The sequence below is a fragment of the Taurulus bubalis genome, assembly GCF_910589615.1.
Source record: "Taurulus bubalis genome assembly, chromosome: 16".
NCBI classification, from domain to species: Eukaryota; Metazoa; Chordata; class Actinopteri; order Perciformes; family Cottidae; genus Taurulus; species Taurulus bubalis.
In genome coordinates, this window is record NC_136604.1 from 14,031,373 (window position 1) to 14,055,124 (window position 23,752).

The 23,752-nt window shown below is 40.5% G+C and overlaps 1 protein-coding gene across 1 annotated transcript in view; it reads left to right on the forward strand.

Annotated features, from left to right (window-relative positions):
• ppp1r9a (protein phosphatase 1, regulatory subunit 9A) overlaps positions 1-23,752 on the forward strand; it is a gene marked incomplete at both ends in the record, with an annotated part of 46,234 nt that overhangs the window by 10,580 nt on the left and 11,902 nt on the right. Inside the window, 5 exons of the mRNA XM_079231885.1 lie at positions 3,258-3,390; positions 4,191-4,311; positions 9,135-9,239; positions 16,237-16,372; positions 21,196-21,348. Coding sequence (XP_079088011.1) covers positions 3,258-3,390; positions 4,191-4,311; positions 9,135-9,239; positions 16,237-16,372; positions 21,196-21,348 — 648 coding nt within the window. The remainder of the gene's footprint in view (positions 1-3,257; positions 3,391-4,190; positions 4,312-9,134; positions 9,240-16,236; positions 16,373-21,195; positions 21,349-23,752) is intronic.

A 23,752-nucleotide genomic window follows, 5' to 3' on the forward strand; every position in this document is an offset into this window, starting at 1 on the left:
TCCTTCAAAAAACTATTCCAATTCCAGGGAGGCACCACATGGGGAGATAGCCCATTATACTTCAATATTCAGTGGTTGTCCTTGTGCACTGCGTCTTCAATAGACCTGCCTCAGCACACACCAACTGTACTTGTCAATGGACGTTTGTCGTGAGGATATAGATTTCACACATTAATGCAGATAAGGGTGAAATGCTCTGACATTGCTGTTTTCAGGGATCTGTTTATTGGATTATGTGAGTCAACGCGTTGATATGCGTCATATTAAGTTTGGTGGGGCTGTCGAGATGCATTTCGTCTCTTGAGTCTGTCTCTATGTACAGACAGTGTTGGCTTTTGTCGGCCTTAAATTGTAATTCCTGTCACGGCTGATAATAACCTTATCAAAGCAAACGGGACGAGTAACCAACGCTACCATCTCTGTGAGATGCTTTGAGGGGCTTTGAGTGTTCATATTAGCATGTTGACAATGACAATCTAAGCATGTTGCGTTTTGCAGGTTTAATCTTTACCATGTTCACCATCCCTTTTTAGTGCAATCGCATGCTAGCAATTACTAATTAGCACGAAACAAAGTAGTTGAGGCTGATGGGGATGTCATTAGTTGTGCATGTATTTGGTCATACTGTGCCATGCCTAGAGCGATGCAGCCAGCTGACACATATACATATCATTTAGTGGCAATTTAAATGTCATGATACATGTGTGGTTAGCTGCAGTCCTAACTGTCTGTTCCAGAGCTGTCAGACTTGTGGTTTCCAGGTGCAGGCCTGGTCCTATACTCTGGCCATTTTTTTCCGCTCCCTACAGTAAAACACGCAGCAGGCAGCAGTATCCTGCCATACTGCCAAGGTCAAACACAGTCGCACACACTACTGTACCATCTCACATATTTTCTTTCTGTCTTTTCTTTATCTTTCCTCTGTTACTTCAGGTCAAAAGGTGATTTTGTTTGGCCGAACAAAATCCAGTTCTTGTCACAGAACATGAAGATTATTCGTCCTATCAAAGAGGATAAATTTAGCTTCACTTATAATCGGTCTGTTCTGGTTGACCTTCACGTTTCAACATGTTGCCCTACCTCTTTTTATCCTCTTTAAACCCAGGATATTCTTTTCTTTTGGGTGCAGTGTGTCTCTTTGTTTCTCTTTCATTCTCTTTCTTTTACCTATTCTTATTTCCCATGTGCATGCTCTTTTATTTATCTTTTCACTCTCTCTCTCTGTCTCTCTCTCTCTCTCTCTCTCTCTCTCTCTCTCTCTCTTCTTGTCCATCCTTTGTCTTCTGTGTTCATCTGACTCAGGTTTTTTGGATTTCCTCTTCTGCCTTTTTGTTATCAATCTCCATCACTGCTCTGTCTCTTCTTTGCTTGCCTTCTCTCATGGCTCGACCATCATCTGTCCACACTCTCCGTGACCTCTCTCTTGCTCTCTGGCTCTCTCAAGTGACTGGCCACATGCTAATGTGTTTGTTGAGAGCACACAGTGACTGAGAGAGGCCATTAGAGAGTGTACTGATAGCATCGCATACAGGACGTCCCAGGCAGTGCTGGTGTTAGCATTCGTCAGCAGTTTGTTTGTGCAGTGGTATTTAATGAGTGTGTATGTGTGTCTCTTACTGATTGCTGAGGGTTTGTGCTTATATGTTTTATTTTATATTTAAACGCTATGCACAAAATGATGTATATGCATATATGTGGGGGTGTATAAATGGATATGTGTGTGTGTGTGTGTGTGTGTGTGTGTGTGTGTGTGTCTGTGTGTGTGTCTGTGTGTGTCTGTGCGTGTGCATGAAAGCATTAATAATGCAGGGATGTTGATCACACTGAATGATTGATGACAGGGCCATGAATTGAGCTCCCGCATGCTCACACAGGGGAAAGAATAAAAATCAACCCTGGCAGCATCCCGCTACATCAATCTGCCCAAGCTGTGCATACAACCAGCACAGTGCCTCTTAAACAGAGTGCCATTTATTTATTCCCTGTAGTTTGGTGTGTCTTCATCATGTGATGAATATTAGTCAAACACATGCCACATCCCCTCCAGCATGAAGAGTGTGTGACTAAAATCACAAATATCTTTACTGACAATATTAATGCATGTTTTGAACTTGTTGCCCTCATTATTGATAACTTTCACGGTTCCAATATTACTAAAATGTTGATGACAGAAGCATTGCTTATTGACCAACATAAATTAGGCTATAGGCCAGATCAATAGATGTCATGTGACATAACGCCTTATTGATCTCTCTTGATATATTCCTCTTTCACCCAATTCAAAGAGGTCAGGGCACTGAAATAGGCAGTGACTGACTTGATCAGTGGCAGTACATCCGGCTGGTTGTGGTAAAGCTCTGTGGTCATGCAGCGTTGTGAATAACTTGATTGGTTGACGTCATCAAGCTAAATGTGTGATATCCCCATCCTGAAATCCTTACTTGTAGGACACAGCACCATGTGGCTTTAGTTTCTCAGATTTTAATATTAGCGGCCGCAATCAGTGTGGGTGTGTGCGGGCGGTTGTGAGTGAGAAACAGACTAGCAAACCTGTGCACCAAGCTGCAAAGACACTTTGCATACCCTTGCACCCCTTCATTTGGCACCAGCCGCCAGCATTCTGCAGAAACGCTGCACTACAGACAGCGTGCACTTTCAAGTCTGCTTGTGCACGGCTCTCCCCCTCCTCTTCGTTGCAGAGCGCAGCGGGAGCGCTTGGCCGGGATGAGATGTGAAGTGACGGCAGACTCTTGCTGTGCGGAGAGGCTCCTGCGAGGACCACACTGCTTAGAGGAGGAAAAAGGCCTCCCTATCCTCCATCGGCACACTATGTTTCTCTAAGCTACAGTTATCTGTTGGTCAATGTGCTGATTCTGTGGTTGTAGCTGAGGTTTTATGATAAGGGCCTTTATTTACCACATGTGTGTCAGCTTTGTTGTGTAGATAACGCAATGTTTGGGAATACAAAAGCTTGTATTTGCTTCCTGCCATTCATACACTTGTAAGACGCATTAATCAATTGTACCACCAAAGAATAAAAGGGTTTTGTAATATTTGTAGGTACAATATTTCCTTTAAAAAACTTGATTAAACATCCAGGATTATGCTGCTGAGGTGGTGAAACTATATATCTCTATAATGTAACCCAACTGCTCTATTTGATAAGAGAAGATTATCCTTTATTAGTCCCACAGCTGGGAAATTTGCATTTGATATTGCGTGCACATGTTCTTTAACTCTTTGTGCTCCCTCTCCAGGTGTTCAATACCTACTCCAACGAGGACTATGACCGTCGTAACGAAGAGGTGGATCCTGTGGCCTCCTCCGCAGAGTACGAGCTGGAGAAGAGGGTGGAGAAACTGGAGCTCTTCCCTGTGGAGCTGGAGAAAGGTGGGGGAAAAAAAATCTAAGAACATTGTGAAACGAGGAGGTGGATCCTGTCAGTTACCCAGTTTACCCAGTAGACAGAATCACCCACAAACAGGATGTCACTTCTTTTTTATAAAAAGATTAGTATTTCTATGTTTGTCTTTCTATAACGGGTTGTTTCCTAATTATTTTCTTCAGTATTACTTTATCAATTCCCCTCATTATGAATTAATGTTTTGAATTTCTCAGCCAACCATTAGCAATGAGGCTTCTTATTTTAAAAACCATCCTGTTTCAATGCAGAAGTTCACTATGAATCTGATTAGTTCACATTAAAATATACCGCGCGTACTCCCCAGCATGAGCCTCTTCACTTGTCTTTTCCTGTTGAGGTTTTGGTGTGTTGAAATTCAATACCGGCAAGAACCTGAAATACAATTACTTTGCATCATAAGATATCACCATCCACTTGCTGTTACGTAACCCTAACAACTCATGAATAATGAATGCAGTATGGTGACTGATGAATGCTACACTGTGAGGGAACTTCCCATCCAGCACATTTACTATTCATGTGAACTTGCCTATAGTAAACGCCTCCTCCTCTTCTCCATTAATAAATCAAATATTCTTCTGTTTGAGTGAACTCATCCATCCAGTTTTCCTCGTGTCCCTCACTCTACTGGACATCAGTTCACTGGGAGCCATTTGGGGTTTGATCCAAGCTTATTGGAAAGTTAGAAAATAGAATCTTTAAAACGTCACACACTGTTTGAGACTCAAACATACACACTTTAACTATGTGGTGTGTGTGTTCCTAGATGACGATGGCCTGGGGATTAGTATCATCGGGATGGGAGTCGGCGCTGACGCAGGCCTGGAGAAACTGGGTATCTTTGTCAAGACCGTCATCGAGGGCGGAGCCGCAGAGAGAGACGCCAGGTGAGATCTGCTTTATTATTGGACGTCACACATATCACTGAGCGATAGGTGAGTCTGGGGACACACAAAGCAGATTAGAGCGGCAGGAAAGCTCCCATGTGACCAAAATTGCACCTACCACCTATTGTATAAAAATGCACACGTCAATTAATCCACGGTTTTGTTTCCACTTTTTCCATCACCTTCGCACACACACACACACACACACACGCACACACACACGCACACACACGCACACAGTCTCACTCTGTTCCTGTCAGATTTATCAGCAGGGGTTAGGATTAGACCCACTGGGAGAGGCGCAGTCTGGGACATGAAATCTCACACAGGACTGTGTGTGTGTGTGTGTGTGTGTGTGTGTGTGTGTGTGTGTGTGTGTGTGTGTGTGTGTGTGTGTGTGTGTGTGTTTGTGTGACAGACGCATTGCATTAGAGTGTATTAGATTTTTTTTTTTCTGTGCAAGTTTGCAAAAGTTAGTCCGTACAAAATGAGAGTGTGTTTTGCGGAAAGTCTACATTCAGTGTGTCTCTATATCTATGTCCCTGGATGATGTGTGTGTTTGTTGCTGTTGTTGCGAGGGAGAAAAGTGTGTATGTGTGAGTGTGTATGTGTGCACTATAAAGTGTGAACAGTGCAGAGTAAGCACTCAGGCAGCAGAGGAGATGACTGCTCCTCAGCGGGCGAGCTGTGGTTATCTGCCTCTAAACCGCCAGCTTCTACCTATTAGTGTCTCTGTGTGGTTCAGGTTCCCCATAAACAGATTAAAAGACTGATAGGCACTTCCTTTCCATGCACTATAAGAGCAGTAAGTACTGTAAGCTCCGCATGCACACTGGGAAACCTAGTGCATTGGGGCTGTTTGCGATAGGTAGGTGCCTTTCCCATTCGGGGATTAATTTTGTCTTTCAAGCCAGGGCTGCCCTTTTTAGGAACACATGAGAGTGAGATTAGTTCAAAAGTAGCGAGCAGAGAGACGGTGGAGAGAAGTATCGGGTGAGGAAAAGAAACGTCTTGTTCAAAAGTGAGAGAAGTTGTTTGAAGATGACAGTTGCACTCTGTTAAGTCTCATTTCCCTCAGTGACTGTGAGAAATAAGATCAGAGGAAGGCTTTGCTAAAGCTCAGGTTCAATTAAATTCTGAGCCTGCAGATTTGATCCCTTTTCTCATTTATTTGAACTGAACAAAGTGTTAATGTTACTGTTCTCCACAATCGTTTCAATGTGTTTGCTGTTTGGTTAATAATTCTTACAGACTCAAAATCAAAAGAGTTTTGAGAAACAATACCTGCTTACATTTTCAGCCACGCTTGCACCATGTTTTCTGGATGGCAATGTCTGTCTGTTGGTTGCTTCGCTGCGTTGGTCCCCGCTGCCATGAAATTTGGTACGATGACATTTATGGGTGTCCTGATGGCCTCATGGTTCAGACGATACAGCTGCAATGTCTCGAGTTCGGTTTCAGAGACCTTTGTTGCATGTCATACTCCTCTTTCTCTCCCCACATTTTGCTCTTTGGATCACCCACCTATCCAAAAATGCAAAAATCATCTATTGATAGAATAGTTGTTTTAAATAATGACTAAATACATATATATGCACACTTTTTTTTATATATATTTGGATATTCACCTTGTACAGTAAGTCTTGTGTATGAACATTGTTGTGTCCTTTAACTGGTGCTACTGTTGTTGTTTTTAAAGTGGTCAGATTAAACAGTTGTGGATTTATATGGTGGTATTAAAAACAGCATTGTTTACTGTTCAGACTTACTGTGAAAATACTTAATTTACAGTTCAACCTTTTTTTAGATAACATTTTTTTTTCTGAACACTACTTCCAATCCTTTGTATAAACAGTTTGGACTCATAGATTTCCACCCTCCCCACCCATACTAACAAACTAAACTATGCAAGGGGAAAAAAAGAAGAACACATTCACATACATATACAAATAAGATAAGATAATCATAGTTAAAGAAAGAAAATAGATAAAGAATGATACATTGTTAGGGGTCTCAAGCAGTACAGCCTTGTATCTAGGGCACTGAAATGCTTAGAACAAGCACAGGAAGGAAGTAGAAAAATGTGACCACAAAGACAAATCAGGGGCCTTTCCAAACCCTATTTCCTAGTTTATAAACCAATGACTTTACTCAGCCGTAAAGTTATCAGAATCTAAAGCATCAACATGGCTTAGGAAATGTTACCGTATCGATACTATACCTGATCTTCTCCAACTTTATAGAATACAACATATCCCGAATCCATTGTGCAAATGTTGAAGGGTTACCATCTCATCAAAATCAAAAAGGTTCAGTTAAGCCAATTTTAACTTTGATCCCATTTGCTGCTGACCTTTCATACTTCCTCTTCACATCTCATGTTTTAATACTGTAGTCAGTTTAGTACAGTGTTCAAACATTACATTGCACGATAAGGGCCCCTGTAGAAACAGAATCATTTCACAATAAACCTTCATCACAATATCAGAGAAACCGAAGACTCAAGATATTAGTAATAAATACTAGATGACTTGTGCACATTAATTTGCTCTCTAAGTGCTATCTCTCGCATGCACGCACGCGCGCGCACACACACACACACACACACACACACACACACACACACACACACACACATACACACACACACACACACACACACACACACACACACACACACACACACACACACACACACACACACATTCAGTGGGGCAGTCAATAGCCAGAATGTAATTTCCTTCCATCGTTACCCTTTCCAGCTATAGGGCTCTTTCTCTTTTTCTCTTGCTGAGTTGGACTTAATGGTCTGACACACACACACACACACACACACACACACACACACACACCTACACACACACACACACACACACACACACACACACACACACACAGGAAGAGACAGAAAGAAAGATCAGCTTGCCCGTGGTCAAGCTGAGCTGTATTGTCTGGCGCAGACGACCCTGTGTGTGTGTGTGTGTGTGTGTGTGTGTGTGTGTGTGTGTGTGTGTGTGTGTGTGTGTGTGTGTGTGTGTGTGTGTCCTGGGGTGAGATGGGGGTGATGAGACGAAGGTGTGTGTGTGTGTGTGTGTGTGTGTGTGTGTGTGTGTGTGTGTGTGTGTGTGTGTTTTGTTATATTCGTACGAATCTTACTTTGTTGTCAATTTGTTTTTATTTGTTTTCCAGTTGCCTTCGCTCAGCTGCTGTATGTCAACCAGCCTCTGCCACCGAAAGCCAAATTGTCCCATTAAATGCCGTGAAGATCAGAAAAGTGTCCGAGCTGCCGACTAGCAGACGAGCAGCTTGCTCTGTGTCTACCTGTCAGGCTGCCGCGTCTCTCTGCAGCCACATGACAGCTCTGGTTGATATGTTGGGTGTCCCGGTTATATTAAACCCCGCTCTGCAGCTGCTGAATCTTGTGACAGACTGAGAAAGGAGCAAAAAAGGACATTGTTAACTGCAGTGCTGATGCAACCATCAGAGGACATTGCTTAATATAGAATTTGACTTTGTAGGAAATTTGCTCCAAAATTCCACTGCAATTTGCAGAGGTTTGCAGTAAGTAAACGGTGTTGAGTTGGGAGCTGAACCCATTTTCTGCTGCTGTGACCTTTGACTTTTTTTATTCAGCCCTTCAATTGTTGTTCCATCATGCAAAATTAAGAAAAATTGAGTTATGAGGCTTTCATCTGTCAGTGGTGCTCAGATTCCAGCATTCATAAACATTTACACAAAATACTGTAGAGACAGGTGGTTTAAATTAACTCCATATATTTAGAAATTGTACATGAGGCAGAATTTGTTTGGTGCATGCTAATTGATCTCTGTAGAACTGAATAAAACTTGTGAAACGCTAACTCATTATCCTCTCAATTATCCTGAGTGTGATTGGGCTCCAGTCTAGTTAGTCTGGTTTGATTGGACCATTTTATGATCATAAAAATGTGATAATTGGACTAAATTAAAGTGTAATTAAATTGTCTACATTCAACAGCATTGAAGATTGAAGTCCTACATATTTGCATGCTGTTATGACTTGGACCAAATAAAAGCAGGATCTCTGCAGTGGGTTTGTTGTAGAAGCAAATGATCCATGTGTTGTGCCTTTAAGCAGTAAAGTATTAGAACAATACGCTGCGTTCTTAAAGAATAATGAGAGATAGTTATTGTTTTATTCATATGGCAAAGAAATTATTCAAAACTATGTTTCAGAATAATCCTCAGTCTGGATTTTATGCAGATTTCCAAGTGGGTTTAAATGGAATATTTCGCAAGTACGTCTCATCTTTCAGTGATTTTTTTTCTTCTCTTTTCCCCCTTATCATGAATAGTGGATCATCAGGAGTTTAATTTTCAGATCAAGAACTTTGCTGACCTCACATAGTTTTCAGAGAAGAATTTCCGGCTGTGTTGTAGCTCAGGGCGAAAGACTCACTGGCCTCCGCGACCTCGTTAGCCCTCCTCGTTTGTTTTGAGCCTCATCTCTTCTGTCTCTTGGTCAGGCAATAGTCTGGAGCTATTGCACTGGAGATTTGTGACCGCAAGAAACTCTGACACTTGTTATTTCGAAAATAATGTGAATATGCAGGCCAGTTTGTTTGTCCCTTCTGTGACTTGTAGTAGTTTTGCTGCATAAGTCGTAATGTACTTTTGACGTTTATTCTACCAGACTAGTCGGGGACAAGCCTTATCAGGATTACTTCAGCTCACATGTACACAGATCGTCAACACAAACTGACTCTGACTCGCCAGTTAATCGAACACAAAGTATTTGTTGCACAAAGTGTTGACTGATGCTTTCATCTGTGTTTGTGCGACAGGATCAAGGTGAATGACCAGATCGTGGAGGTGGATGGGACCAGTCTGGTGGGCGTCACCCAGAGCTTCGCCGCCACCGTCCTCAGGAACACTTCAGGAGTCGTCAGGTACGACTCAAACAAACACGCAGAAAATTATTAATCCCATGTGTAATCTTTTTTTATACTCATGTATCGATGGCCGAAGAGCAAAACCTTCAATCTAAAAAAATCACATTTTTGAGAATACTTGCAGAAAGCAATTTGTTAAGGATATCCAATACATAATACAAAATACAAAAACATACCAAAAAATACAAAAAGTTAAAAAAAAGATGCAGTTAGGAGGTTCCCCCCACTATTCCTGGATCATTTTGCAGATAAGAGGTTTTGCCCTTTGACAATCAAATATACATCTACATATATATATTATATTATTTAAGTACAACAACAATTCTACTACTTAGTCAGGATTTATAGAAACAGGACAGAGTGATGTCAGGGATATCATTCCCATTAAAATAGAAAAATATCAACTAGGTCAACTAGATTGGACACTATTTAATATTCAACATTAGTTGAAGCTTATATAAAGAATAAGATGTAAAGATTCAGTGTTTGATTAATTAGTTTTTTTATTTTATTTATTGCATTCACACATTAGATTTGTAGGTTTTCACCCGCTGATGAGGATCTTTGGATTACCATAAGATTATAGAAGTGTGTCAAGCAGCTATCAGCCCCAAGAACCAGACGTACCGTCGTACAGTGTCAGACATAATTACTAACAAACTGAAGCCTCTAAAAACCTCCTTTTAAACTCAGCAATGCTCAGCGAGGGCAGTCTTCGCTGTTCACTACCACTGCATGGTGCAATACTGAATGCTGTTCGTCCTGCTGTCGTGGTGCAAAAGTTGCAAAACAGACGCTGAAGCAGCCATGAGATTTCGGTTGGCAGGTCCCTTAACGGCATTACCATATCTGAGATACTGGAGGATGTGGGAACACAATATGTGACAAAAGTCTGGTGTGTTTGACAGTCGGGCAGTTTTTGGCAGGGGCTCACCAAGAGCAGTGGGGGAGCAGGCAACACACACACACACACACACACACACACACACACACACACACACACACACACACACACACACACACACACACACAAAGAGCATAGCAGGAAGGCTTTGATTTGGAAAACCAGGGCTATCCTTGGCAATGTTATTTGCCTGCCATCTCTTACTTTCAGTCGGTTCTTTCTGTTGACTTTGTTTTTATCACTCTTTTCACTCTTTCTCATCTTATTTGCTGTTTCAACACCTTCTCCCTCCCAACTTGTCATATTCCAACGCTTGGTCACTGGTCCTCCGCTTCAAACTATGTTGCTCTACGTACCCCTCTAGTGTCAGTTTTGGACATGTCAAGGACGGCGTGTCGGCTTCCACACATTATTATTCATAGTGTCCTTTCAAAATAAACTTTTGTCTTCCAAACCACTGAACTGGGTTTAGGAGAAAAGCCTGGTTGAAGTTAACTTGACTAACGACTTGCATGACTGACATGATCAAATTACTCAACATTGGCTTTTAGATTCTGGTTGAAAGTCCTGTGTTTGTGTGAACCATCTGCCAGCACCCCCACCATCACTTTATACTACTTCAGTTGCTTTGATAATAACAATGCCGATGGGTTTACATTGGAGTTAGTTGATACGGTGTGTCGGATAAAGACGCTAAAGGCTGCCTCAGCGTGTCGCTATCAGACGCCCAGGGGCTCTGACCAACGTCTGCATTATGAGATGGGAGGGAGGACGGGTTGGCTGTTTACACCCCTCTTTCCCAGGAGGGTTTGTTTGCTTTGTCATGCTTCAATTTCTCTAAATTAATTGATCCATAAATCCATCCATCCATATATCGTTTATACTATTATTATGGATTATGACATAATGCAACAGCCTCAGTGGGGTTTTTAAACTGTTCTGGTCGCCAAGTTCACTCAGGCAGTTGTGGAAAGATAGATGTGTGCACTGTGGAGAGGCGAACAAGCTGGTGGTTGAACAACAACATGTCCAACAGTGTCAGAACAGATGCTGTTTGCTGAACTAATATTGACATACCAGGATGTGGCACTATAGGCGAGGCAGCCTTGAAAGGTTCCATCTATCACCTGTCCATCTATCTAGCAATTATAAATGGATTAAAGTGTTACGTGAAGAGAGATGTATAGTCTAATACGTCTATTGAAGATCTAGAAACACAATTAGTGACTTAAACACAGATATAATTATTTTTTATTTCAATTTACCATAGGAAAAATACAACACTGTAACAATTGTATAGCACATTGTAATTACTATTACAGTTGTTGCTTTTTCTCATAGACTCACCAGATTCTCTCTTCTTCAATGCTCTCTCTCTCTATTCCAGTCTTCCTCCAGTTTCACCCACTCACTCCTCTTCTTCTTCCTCCTCCTTCTCCTCCTCGGTAAATCCTGCTCTCTCTTTCTGATCACCAGAGGTTTTATGGCCAACTGTCCTAGATTTGTTCGTTTTAGCTATATTTAACGCTGTCTTCCAGCACTATATCATCCAGGTTTCAGTCAGAAGTTCCCCAGTGTGACAGTGTAAAACACAGCTTTAAAGGCCCTGTCTTATGGATCACTTGTGAGTAATACGCGCTGGGTAGCATGATAGAGCTGTCACAATATCAGATTATCTTGGTCATAAGAATTCATACCCACAATATTACCTCAATATCTAAAGAAAATAAAGAAAAAGGCTACCCGTTTAAATTTAGGGATGTGAAGATATAGGGTTTTATCGTGGATAAAAAAACACTCATAACAAGTTGATTGTGATACATTTTCTTTAATAGTCGTGAATATCACCCATGACTGACTTGGAAAAGCTGTCTCGCTTCTCATGCAGAGAAGTGACAAATAGAGCCTGATTTTAAAAGTACACGAATGATCATTGAAAGAAAAGACTCACACAATGTTGACTCACACAAAAGACTCACACAATTGTATTTATGTATTCTTTATTTAAGAAAGGGGGCCTTAAGACTTATGATGACCTTTTTAAAGATTGTTTGATTGTTTTACACAAAAATAGGTAATAACTGTGATGCATATGTGATGATTTGTTTCTTAACAAAAAAGTAAGTGAATCGTATTTTATAATGTTTTAGTTCATTAAGTTTGAAAAGTTTTAAGCATATTTTGTCTATGAATATTCTGATAATACCATAATGTTCAATTATCTTGGTCAGGATAATGGTGACATGAAATCTTGATATCGTTCCATGCTTAGTCAAATTCATCTTTAACTATTTTTATTGTCAGCTTTGTTTCCTTTTTGGCATTTCACTCAAAATAGGGTTTACAGTAGGGGGAGGGAGGTGGAGAGAGAGTCAGTTGCTACATTTAGACCAGAGTGGGCAACTGTGGCTCAGTGTTAGAGAGGGTTGTTCTTCGATCAGAAGATTCGGCGGTTCGATCCCTGGCTCCACCGACGCTTAACCCCAAATGCACTTCTTACTTTTCTTTGCTACTTTTGGTCTTTTTGTAAAATGAAACTATATATTTGTGATCATTTTGCACATCTTTAATGCAACAAATGAGGCTGAATGCCACAGACAGGGGAGTCACAAATATTGATGGAAGGACTTTCTTTCTTTTATTGGAATTGGGTGAAAAGTAGAGAATAACACTCTCCTTTAACTAATTATGTTATGATGCACCCATGTTTTACCACCTACACAGAGAAAAGTTTAACAAAACGAGGACATCTCTCCATGTCCCCACGATGTCCGACAAGTCATATACAGTATCTGTTATGTGTGAATGCCGACAACCCAAAATGCCCATCAACTCAGTGCTACCTAATGAGGAAGACTAGTCCTTCAAGTTCCTGCACCATACTGCATGTTTAACAAGAGCCATGTCTGTATTCATTTAAGGAAATGAGATCAGTAGTGACGGTTGCTACAGTTGTAGCACTACTGTGAGTGGCAGCCCCAGAGCAGTGAGAGGTGAGGAGGAACCAAGACAGACTTCCCATGCGTGAGAAGGAAGGCTGTTTCCAGGTCAGCTGCTCCTCAGGCCTCCCTGCTGTCCAAAGGCTTGTTCCAGTGCACTACTTAGCTTAGCCCCGTCCTTTTCTCGTCTCCTTTTCCTTTTTTTCCTTCTATAACTTTCTGTCTCTGTCCTGCCATTCAGTTGTTCCTTCACATGTAGATCAAATACGCCTCTCTGCTGGAGCGTAAGGCCTTTTTCTCCATCGCCTTTAGAAATATATGAAAGAGCGCTCAGGAACTGTATTCACTTGATTAGGCCCTAACTCCAAGCCAATCCATCTCTCTCTCTCTCTCTCCCTCTCTCTCTCTCTCTCTCTCTCTCTCTCTCTCTCTCTCTTTTTTTCTCTCTCTCCCTCTCTCACCCTCACACACACGCAAACACTAGTTCGTACCACACACAGACGCACACACACACACACACACACACACACACACACACACACACACACACACACACACACACACACACACACACACACTTGCACACATATACAAAGTTGTGTTTCCACACATTGTGTTTAGAGGACATTACGTCAACTTACATTCATTCCTGAAGCCTTATCCTAAACCTTTCCATAAGTTTAAGTCTTTACACTAAAATGTAATTAGTCCCCACAATGTGACTGTGTAAATAGATTAGATGGGTAATACACACACAAAGTTATCAGGCTCCTGCTGGATTTTATTTCTCAGGATCCTTTTTTTATTTTTTTAGTTTAGTTGTAGTCTTTTTGTCAAAAACAATATTACAAGAGGTAATGCCAGGAATTATAGCATTAACAATATCCGGATAACAGACATCCTATATTATGGATTATAGGCAGCATTTCACAATTTGCATATGTCCATGAGATATATGCAGACAGTGAAAGGGAGGTGAATAACATTTTAAGCCGGGAGGATGAGCCTAGTGTTTTGTTAAAAAATCTACTTTTCCATACAACGATAATGCCTTGTAAATTACGTACTTTTTTTAGAAGACTGGACTAGTGGGGGCAAACCACCAAACATGTTCCTAATTCCAACAAATATAGTATTAATTTTGTCCGTCTTGCATTGTGTCTGTGCTAAGTATGAAAGTAAGTCTTCCATCTCATGAATTTCCTTGAATGAAATGATTTAAGGGCAGTTATGCAGGTGGATCGGCCTGTAACCATTTATTAGTAAACGACCTATGCTGCTACTATACATATTTTCAGGAAGTATCGGTCATTTCCTGTTACTCCTTCTGGTAGATCATCCAAAGGTACATGAATGTCAATTAGATCTGCAGCCCAAAAATCTGCTGCAGGATTTCCAAATATTTTCCCAAAACAGGATCTTTGGGCAGATCCCAAAAATGTGTTTGCCGCCCCGGCTGGGTTGGCTGTTTCCTGGAATAGTTCAGAGAAATTCTTATACAACGTTGCTTTTTTAGTCAGGGTGAAGAGAAGAATACACTGGAGTATTATTAATGTTCTTTTGAGTATCAGTACCTCTATATGCAGTGACATTACCATGAGTAAATCATAAAGCCTGTCCCTTATTATTTTTAGATTTACAATCATGTGCTTTTGAATCTAAGATGACTAGATCCTACTTTGTCCCTGCCTTATGACAAACACACAAAGGCAGTTCATATTTATAACAAACCTAAACCTCTTTAAACATCATTCGTGCTCTTTCTCCTTTTCTTTCTCACTCCGTCTCCATGTTAATTTGATGCAGTGTGTATTGTAGGTAGGTCCCATGTGTAACTGCGGTATAGTCAGTAGCTCGGAGGCAGAGCCTGTGGCTTCCTCCATTTAGTTCTTTGCCAGGCTAATAACAGGCTTCCCGGCTGAGCTGACTGTCTTCTCGTATTATGTGTGTCCCGTCTCCCAGCCCTGCCCTGATACGTCAGCAGATATGGCTGCCATTGCTATGTGGCTGTGGGCTTCTGCTGATCTCACACAGTGCCTGCTGTGGTCATTTCACTGCACACATACACACCACCACGAGAAAAAGACGCAACGCATTGGAACAGAAGTATAGTAAATATGTTTATATATGCCTTCAAAAAGACATAGGTATGAGGTGCAATAAACCATTTTTAAACAATTCTTTTTCCCTTTATGTAAAGATGTTTTCTGTCCAAATCTTTTACTTCTGTATGACTTTGTAACATTAATTGTTACCATAAATAAGGCTTAGAAAAACTGGAAAATCCCTTACGAATCTGTGAGTTTTTATTTATAGCATTTATCAGAGGCTAAATTTCCCATAAGGCCTTTCACAGCTTATTTTAACCAGGTGGCAACCTTGGGCTCTGAAAACTAGTGAAACTAGCATTCTTTCTAATGGCCAGCAGAGGGCGACTCCTCTGGTTGCGAATAGAAGTCTGATTGTATAGACGTCTAAGAGAAACTAACTTTACTTCTCACTTGATTTATTAACTCAGTAAACATTGTGAACATAAGTTTATGGTCTCAATCGCTAGTTTCAAGTCTTCTTCAATTCAGTATGATGGTCATTAAGTAAATTATGGTCCCATTTAGAGTGAAATAGACCATAAAGCAGCTGCTTTAGGGTGTAGCTACCTTGTGATAGCCAGATCATTACCACGGCGTTGTCCAGTCTGAGAGTTGTTCATGTTTTCATCTAACAACTTTAATCCTTTCACAGTGTGTTTATCCGTTCATCAAAGTTCATTTGAACAATTTAGTCGCCTAAAAATGTCTTATTCAGGGTTAGCTCCACCCTTTCGTTTCACATCTGTTTGCAAAAAAACAAGTTGCTGATGTCCAAAATGACACACTCAAGGCTTCAGAAACAGTAGTCCACAAAGCAATGAGTGACATCATGGTGTCAACGTCCACTTCTAATATACAGCCTATAATTTTAACCTTCTGCTATAAAGCACAGTATAACTGGTGATTTAATGATGATTTAAAAAAAAAAGTACCTGAACTGTTCTGTTTATTCATGAAATGCTCTTTTTCCAAATTTACAGTAACTGTTGTGTAATCACAGGCTGGTGGACTCTATTCGTGTGTGTTGCCAGGACTGTCTATAACTGTGTGTGTTGTTGCAGGTTTGTGATTGGACGGGAGCGTCCGGGCCAGCAGAGTGAGGTGGCCACGCTCATCCAGCAGACCCTGGAGCAAGAGAGGAGACAGAGAGAGCTGCTGGAGCAGCAGTACGCCCAGTATGATGCTGATGATGACGAGGTAATGACCTCACACAACCCTGGTCATTGTAAAGGATTGTGTGTACATACATATGAGATTAGTGTGGATCTTAAAATGTGTCCAATGTGCCAACAGGGTAAGATTATCATATATTAATAAAGCGTATTATATCTATATTTATTTGAAGTTCATCCGCTGTCAGTAAACTCACTTCTTACACATGACACTGAAGCTTCCAGTTGTCACTGAATGTAAATCAGCTCTCTTTTCATGACAGTTGACTGGAAGATTTAGCTTATTATCTCCACAAAACTGACTGAAAGTGGGCTCTGAAGCTGGCACAAAAAACACAGACACACACAGTAAGAGAATACCATGTGTGTTTTGGTCCTAGAAAGCATCACTCAGCGTTTCCCCTCTCTGCTGCTTACTCACACCACGTTTAATCCACCAGACACTGAGCTCAAGGCCCTGCAACTCATGCTATCTGTGTGTATGGAGGCACCGTCTCACTGTACACACACATGTCATCACACACTAAAGTAACATAAATCAATACATAGTGCACCCTCAATAACACCCAGAGGAACAGCTGCAGTCATGCGTATATTTACATGCAGACACACACTCACCAAGGCATTTTTTTGCTCCTCTCTTGCTGTCTTTAGCAGTGTTGTTTGAGGTCTTTCATTTACTGATGGATGGAGAGCCTTCATGCAAAAGGAACTCTATGCCAGGCCCCGGAAGCTGATCCCAGTGGTCCCATTATCAAAGCAACATCCACATGCAACGCTTTCAGCTCTTATTAAATCTCCTTTAGAGAGTTGAGAATTCAGCCACTAGTCTAATTTAAACACGCAAGAAATTTTTGTCCTTCTTCCTGTCATCATTTCACATCTTGGTTATGTGATGATTCAAACAAAACTCAGGAGAACAACTTGAGTTTATTCTTTTTTTAATGAACACCCTGTGCCACAGAAAGAACACATAAACATAAGGATGGTGATTGTACTCAAATTGTTAATCCATACATAGATTACTAACCGCTGTAAAACACACTTGAAATCTGCCACTGTTGAGCACCAAGCCATCCATAACTCCCTACGTAACTGCCAATAGGGTAAACAGTTACAAAACCATTACAGAGATCTATGGGGCAATAAAAGAAACTCATCAATATTAATATCTTCATAAATATTAAAATTAGTTCTCAGCGGAGGGGGGAGGTTATTTCTCACTGTGAGAGCTGCCTGGGTTGATCTGACAGACAGCTCTTTATTGGTGCAGGGGCGTCCCGTCCCAAGAGGAAGAGATACTCCTTCAGTCAGCAATAGACATCACACACACACACACACACACACACACACACACACACACACACACACACACACACACACACACACACACACACACACACACACACACACACACACACAGATGGTTTGATTGTATGTAATCTAACACACATGAATGCCCATCTGTCAGCACTTATATGCATGATAAGCATGGACACAAACACACACACTTTACATTCCCATATTCACTTTAATTGCTACTATAATTACTATGATTTTAAATTAAATTAATTGGGGTTTGAATATTGGACTCTTTGAAATTGTGGTCATCAGTTTTCTGTGTCGTGTTATTATATTTTATAAAAAGCTAATTAAAGAAAAGATAGTCTCCACAACAATCGTTCATTATGACCTTGATGAATATGCAGTTTATTTACACAAACACATGTATGCAGAATGGAGAAGGCTCTTTGTTCAACAAAAAGTAACAGATCAATCAAGAATGAATACAACTAGCTGATTTGCTTCACCATGCTGACAGATCAATTCATGCCAGTACCAACGCACACACACGCGCACGCACACACACACACACACACACACACACACCATGTTTATATATGAGGATAGATGGTTGAGTGTTTGAATCACTGGTGTTGTGAGGAAATCAAATTTGTGTTTCATTATCTTGAACCATTGATTTTGTGTGATGTAAAGCATTTGTGTTATTTGCTTATTTAAGCTTTTCCATATTATTTAGAGCCAGGGGAGTTATATCAGAGCTTAGCTTCCCAATCATAATGAGGACTTGACGTGAACGGTTTTTAAAATTACAAAACTTAACGATAACTTGCATAATATATATGAAAATGCCGCAACAGAGTTTTTAGTTCATGAAAGAAAATATGAAATACAACAAATCATCATAGAACATTAGTTTCAGTGAACAATAGTGCACAGCATGCACACACTTAAAGTCAAGGCTGTGCCCAGTGGCTCATGTGTGCTCCTCCAGTCAAACGAGCCCTTGGCTCTTTTCCTCCACCATTATGCCAACATGCTCCTCATATTAGACATTCATGGTGCAGCTCATCACACGCTTTGCGATATTTCTCCCGAAATCGTCTCTCCTGATTCTCCATGCATGTGGTGGGAGGTGATGCTTTTATCATATGCAAATTGGTGTTTGACTGACCTGCCATGTGTTCACTGGTTAACTCCACCTTCAGTGAATGGGACGTTAATGTATGATGCTGGTGCCATGGCAACAGGCAAGCCTATTATGGAAATAGAACTCTTATGTCGGTCATGCATGGAAACAAATCAGGCCTGAGCTCTGTTATCTGGAAGGGAGATAGATGGAACGAGGGAACGAGATGAGGAGAAGATATAGGCCAAGATGATGAGAGAGGAGATGAGACCGTGTGTGTGTGTGTGTGTGTGTGTGTGTGTGTGTGTGCGCGCAAGACCGAAGACAAGTACCGAGGGAGGGATAGATAGACCAGACAAGATGGAGAGACAGAGAGAGTAGTGAAATAAATATTTATATGTAGATAAAAATGTATTCAACAACGTGTATAGGAGGAGAGGACAGAACATGTGTGGGATGTTAAGAGGAGAACAGAAGTTTGGTCCCACACTTGTATAGCACTTTTCTAGTCTTCCAACCGCTCAAAGCGCTTTAACACTACATGACATCATTCACACAGTGATGAGCAGAGCTACCATGCAAGGTGCCACATCAGATTATCAACCATTCATACACCATAGGCGCAGCTACGGGAGAAATTTAGGGTTAAGTGTCTTGCTCAAGGACACATCGACATGGGCTAGCAGAGCCGGGGATCGAACCGCTGATCCTCTGAATGAAGGACGACCCTGCTCACCATTGAGCCACAGTCGCCAGTCAAGTTTTCCCATAATGGCTTCACTTGAAAAGTCTGGCTCTGTTGGTCATCAGCCAAATAGTGAATCAACGTATCCATTTAGATCAATATCCTAATAGCCATTGCCATCATTCATTATAGGCTATTTCCAGAATTGGAGAACAGAAAAACTGCCTAGAATACATGTTTGTATATGGAGACTTTTATTGTCAAGAGTTTTTTTTATAAATCCAAGAGATTGCTGACATCCAGAATTGTCTCCATTTGAGACATTTACAGACTCAAACCTCACTAGTTTTGACCAATAACCTCCTTCCACATGAGTCGAGATGGTGACTAATATTTAAAGATGATAAAAAGAGACATTTTTCAAGTACAGCTTATCTTCATAGAAATGCCTGACCAGGCTGTCAAACCAATTTATTGGCCAAAGTTTTGGTCAACTTAATGTGTTACCTCATTTTTATATAACTGGTAGCATTAAAATAACATTACTTAATATAAAAAATAACGTTAAAAAAAGGGATGGCATGAGGAAAATGAGTAGGAGTTTCTGAAAGTGCTTGACACGCAAATTGGAGGCACTCTGACTGGTGCAGCTTTGAGGAGAGATTAGAGATAGACAGATGTAAGAAGACAGAGAGCTGGCAAATGGATGCTGCAGCTGGACAGCTGGATGGTTCCTCTGTTCAGGCTGTTTTTCAGCTTGATGGACTCCATATTAATGAGTAAACCTGCTGCTGGGTGGACAAAAGCAGGCGCTTTTTGTTTAATTTCACGACAACTGTCATTTTATCAGCTGTAGTCATGTAGCTAGCTAGCAAGCAGTTAATTAAATAAACGTGTGCCAACTTTATGAGTTCCTTAACTTTTTTCATGTTTTCAGCTGATTCATTTTTAAGCATACATCCTAAATGCATTTGATGGTTCCATGCATGACATTGTGCTCAGAGGCTGAGGCTAAAGCTGGTTCCAGTCTGTGCCTTTCATATATTACCATGACACAAAGTCACAGATATAACCATCTCACAATTGTTTAATAATACTTATTAAATACGTATTGCCTTTATAACCATCTGGATGAATACATATTCCGTTTGCTGCAACAGAAATAAACCCTTTTTTCTCATATTGAGTTACCTTTTCCTGATTCAAACAAAGATGGTATTTTGGTTAGTATTGGATTATTTTCCATATTCAATATTTTCATACAACATTATTACAACATTGTTTTGTTAGTATTTGTGGTCGCACATTCTGTACATTTAATTCAGCATCTGCAGATGGACTCAGTCAAATAAATGAGCAAATGATCACATCTTCAAAATATGACAGCTTCCTTATCTTGTCCTGTCCTTAGACATTGTGTAAGCCACTCACAGCTGGCTATTTACAGCGACATAACATATATTTAAAGAGTAGTAAAACATATGGTCTCTTCACATGTTGTGCTTGGTCACTGTGATAAAAGATATCAAAGTATATGGGAGGTCAGGAAAAGTACATGGCCAGTGTGAGCCTGTGGTATGTTCTATTTAGTACATCTTTTACAAAAAAGAGCAAGGACAAATGTATTTCCAGCTACCTGGATGAGGAAATCGACGTCAACTGTACACAGTGTCGTTTGTATGAAGAGTCCCTGCACATGACCACATGACTGACTTTGCTTTTCCTCTTACAGCAGACAGGAGAGTACGCCACAGATGACGAGGATGCGGGGTCCACGGTCGCAGGCGAGGACAAAAACATTGAGGTGTTCGATTTGCCAGAGTCAGAGGAAATCTTGTCTCCCTCCGAGTTAGACGCCAACAAACTCTACCAGAAGTTCAGAGAGGTAAATTCAAAACTTTCTCATCCACGGCTCTTTGATTGGTGGGAGCCCACCACATAGTCTCTGTCGGTGCTTTAAAGAATACATTTAAATTATTATTATACCCCACACACCCACAGAAGAAGAAAAAATGTGATTAAATAAAAACAACAAAAGTACCCACAGAATGGAGCCTGGCACCCAGGCTTTACTTGGCAGGGTTTTGTCAAAATCTTAGATCCGCTTACCCTCCCTAATTCCTAATCTGGATGATTAGAAGCGTGAATACAAAAGCGATGAAGACCAATGCTCATTACATCTCTAATTACCCATGTTTGGTTAGAACCCACAGATGAGGAGAGAGAGCTAATACTTTAAACCTGTATTTCAAATGATTTGTATCTTGATCTTGGCAACTCTTCACACGGCCGGCCTCTGGGAAAAGAAACATATTTTGTTAAATTGTTGCTGCCGTTGCTGTCAATGAACTACCACAACGATAAAATGCTATAAAATGGAAAATGAGTTCAATGGCTGTTAACTCGTTTCTTCTTTGTAATACTGCTGAGAAGCTGCTAATATTGATTGACTCCACTGCTGCTTTGGCACTAAAACACTTGATGTAGACTGCCACAATAGCTGTATGACACATTTAACAAATGGCTTCAGCTGCACTGCAGCCGTCGCAGGGGATAAAACTATAATGTGTAAGCCCTGGTCACAGGATGTACCTCTGCTCCATTGTCTCTGTATCTTGACCTCTGTCTCCCAGAATGCAGCTTGTACCTTTTTTGTTTAAAGGGCTTTCTCATGTCCTGCTTTTTACACACTCAGGGAAAAAAGAAGCCAGGCAGCTGAGAAATAAACCTTTAAAAAATACAAAGAAGATGTGATAGTACAAATGTTTGTAGCTGTTCTTGTAGTTTTTACTAGTTTTTATCATCTTAATATCTTTTTTTAGAAATTGTATTATTCGCTACCAGGCTGCTGTTCAAGTCCATTAACTTTTTGATGATGTTTTGAACTTGGAGCCGAGAGTAATTGTTAATGCCTCGGTCAACACAGACGCATTATTAACGGATTTACTCACGCTCTTCTAGGCAGGCAGGCACACACACACACACACACACACACACACACACACACACACACACACACACACACACACATACACACACACGCACACACACACACACACACGCACACACACACACACCACAAAATGCTCTCTTCTAATCCAACCATTTAACTTTCAAAACTGTGGATGAATGCAGATGTAAAATAAAAGCAAGATGGATAAAACATAACCAGCATCATAACATGCACTGAATTAAGTTTGTGTTGTACATATATTTTCCTAGCATTTCACCAAATTTCAATTTCATGAGATGATTGCTTAAATGCATGGATCATATATTTGAATCGGGTTCAAGGTTTCATTTATTGTCATTATACAACAGGGACGTGCATTCTGTTACATAACAAAAACACAAAACAGCAAAAGCTATATAATATGTACAGCTGACAGTTGTAATCATTCCTCTTGTTCACACTGGACTTAAAATATTTCCTCCTCTCATGCTTCCAATGGAAGTGATCAAACCACTCAGCCCTTTTTTCTGTGCTAAAATACTAAACTACTTCTTAAGTATGTCTGAACTTAACATGAGAAGTCAGCAGTCTGAATAAATGTAATCAAGTGACTGTCTTTTTAGGACAGGTTCCCTCTTTTATTTTTCTCCTGTTTCTTTGCTGAGCTGGAGCGATAGTAACGGAGTGATAGTAACTCAAAGCAGGAATATGGTTCTTAAAAGACTGAAACTTTCACTCCTTCAAAGTCACCAACTATATTTGTCTAAATTGCCTCACAATAACTTGTGATAAACCTCTATTTGTATTTATCCACAGAACGACTTGCTTGTGTCCTCTCTCTGGAGGCGTATTAGGAAGAGATGTATTAACAGCCAGTAAAGAGCAACAACCAAAAACTCTAGTACATCATGCATATATCGATGGCCAAAGAGCAAAATCGTAAAAAATTGCATGCAATTAAATTGCAGAATGCTATTTGTTAAGGATACCCAATACATAATAAAAAATACAAAAAGAAAAAGACAAGAAAAATACACAAAGTGCAGAGAGGAGATGTCTCCCACTTTTCCCAGAACATTTTGCAGATAGGAGGTTTTGCACTTTGGCTATTGATATTGGTGAATGTTGGAGGACAGACTTTGAAGGAACCTTTCCTTTAATAAAGTGAAATAAAACTCAGGCTTCAAATGGTAAAATAAAGTATGGTGATTGTTAGTATTGTTACACTTTCCCTCCTACTTTTTTCTCTATTTCTGCCTCACTTACTTTTATTTATTCCTGTTTCCACATCTCTTGTTCTGCATCCACTTCTTCCTCTCCACCTCCTCTTCTCTTG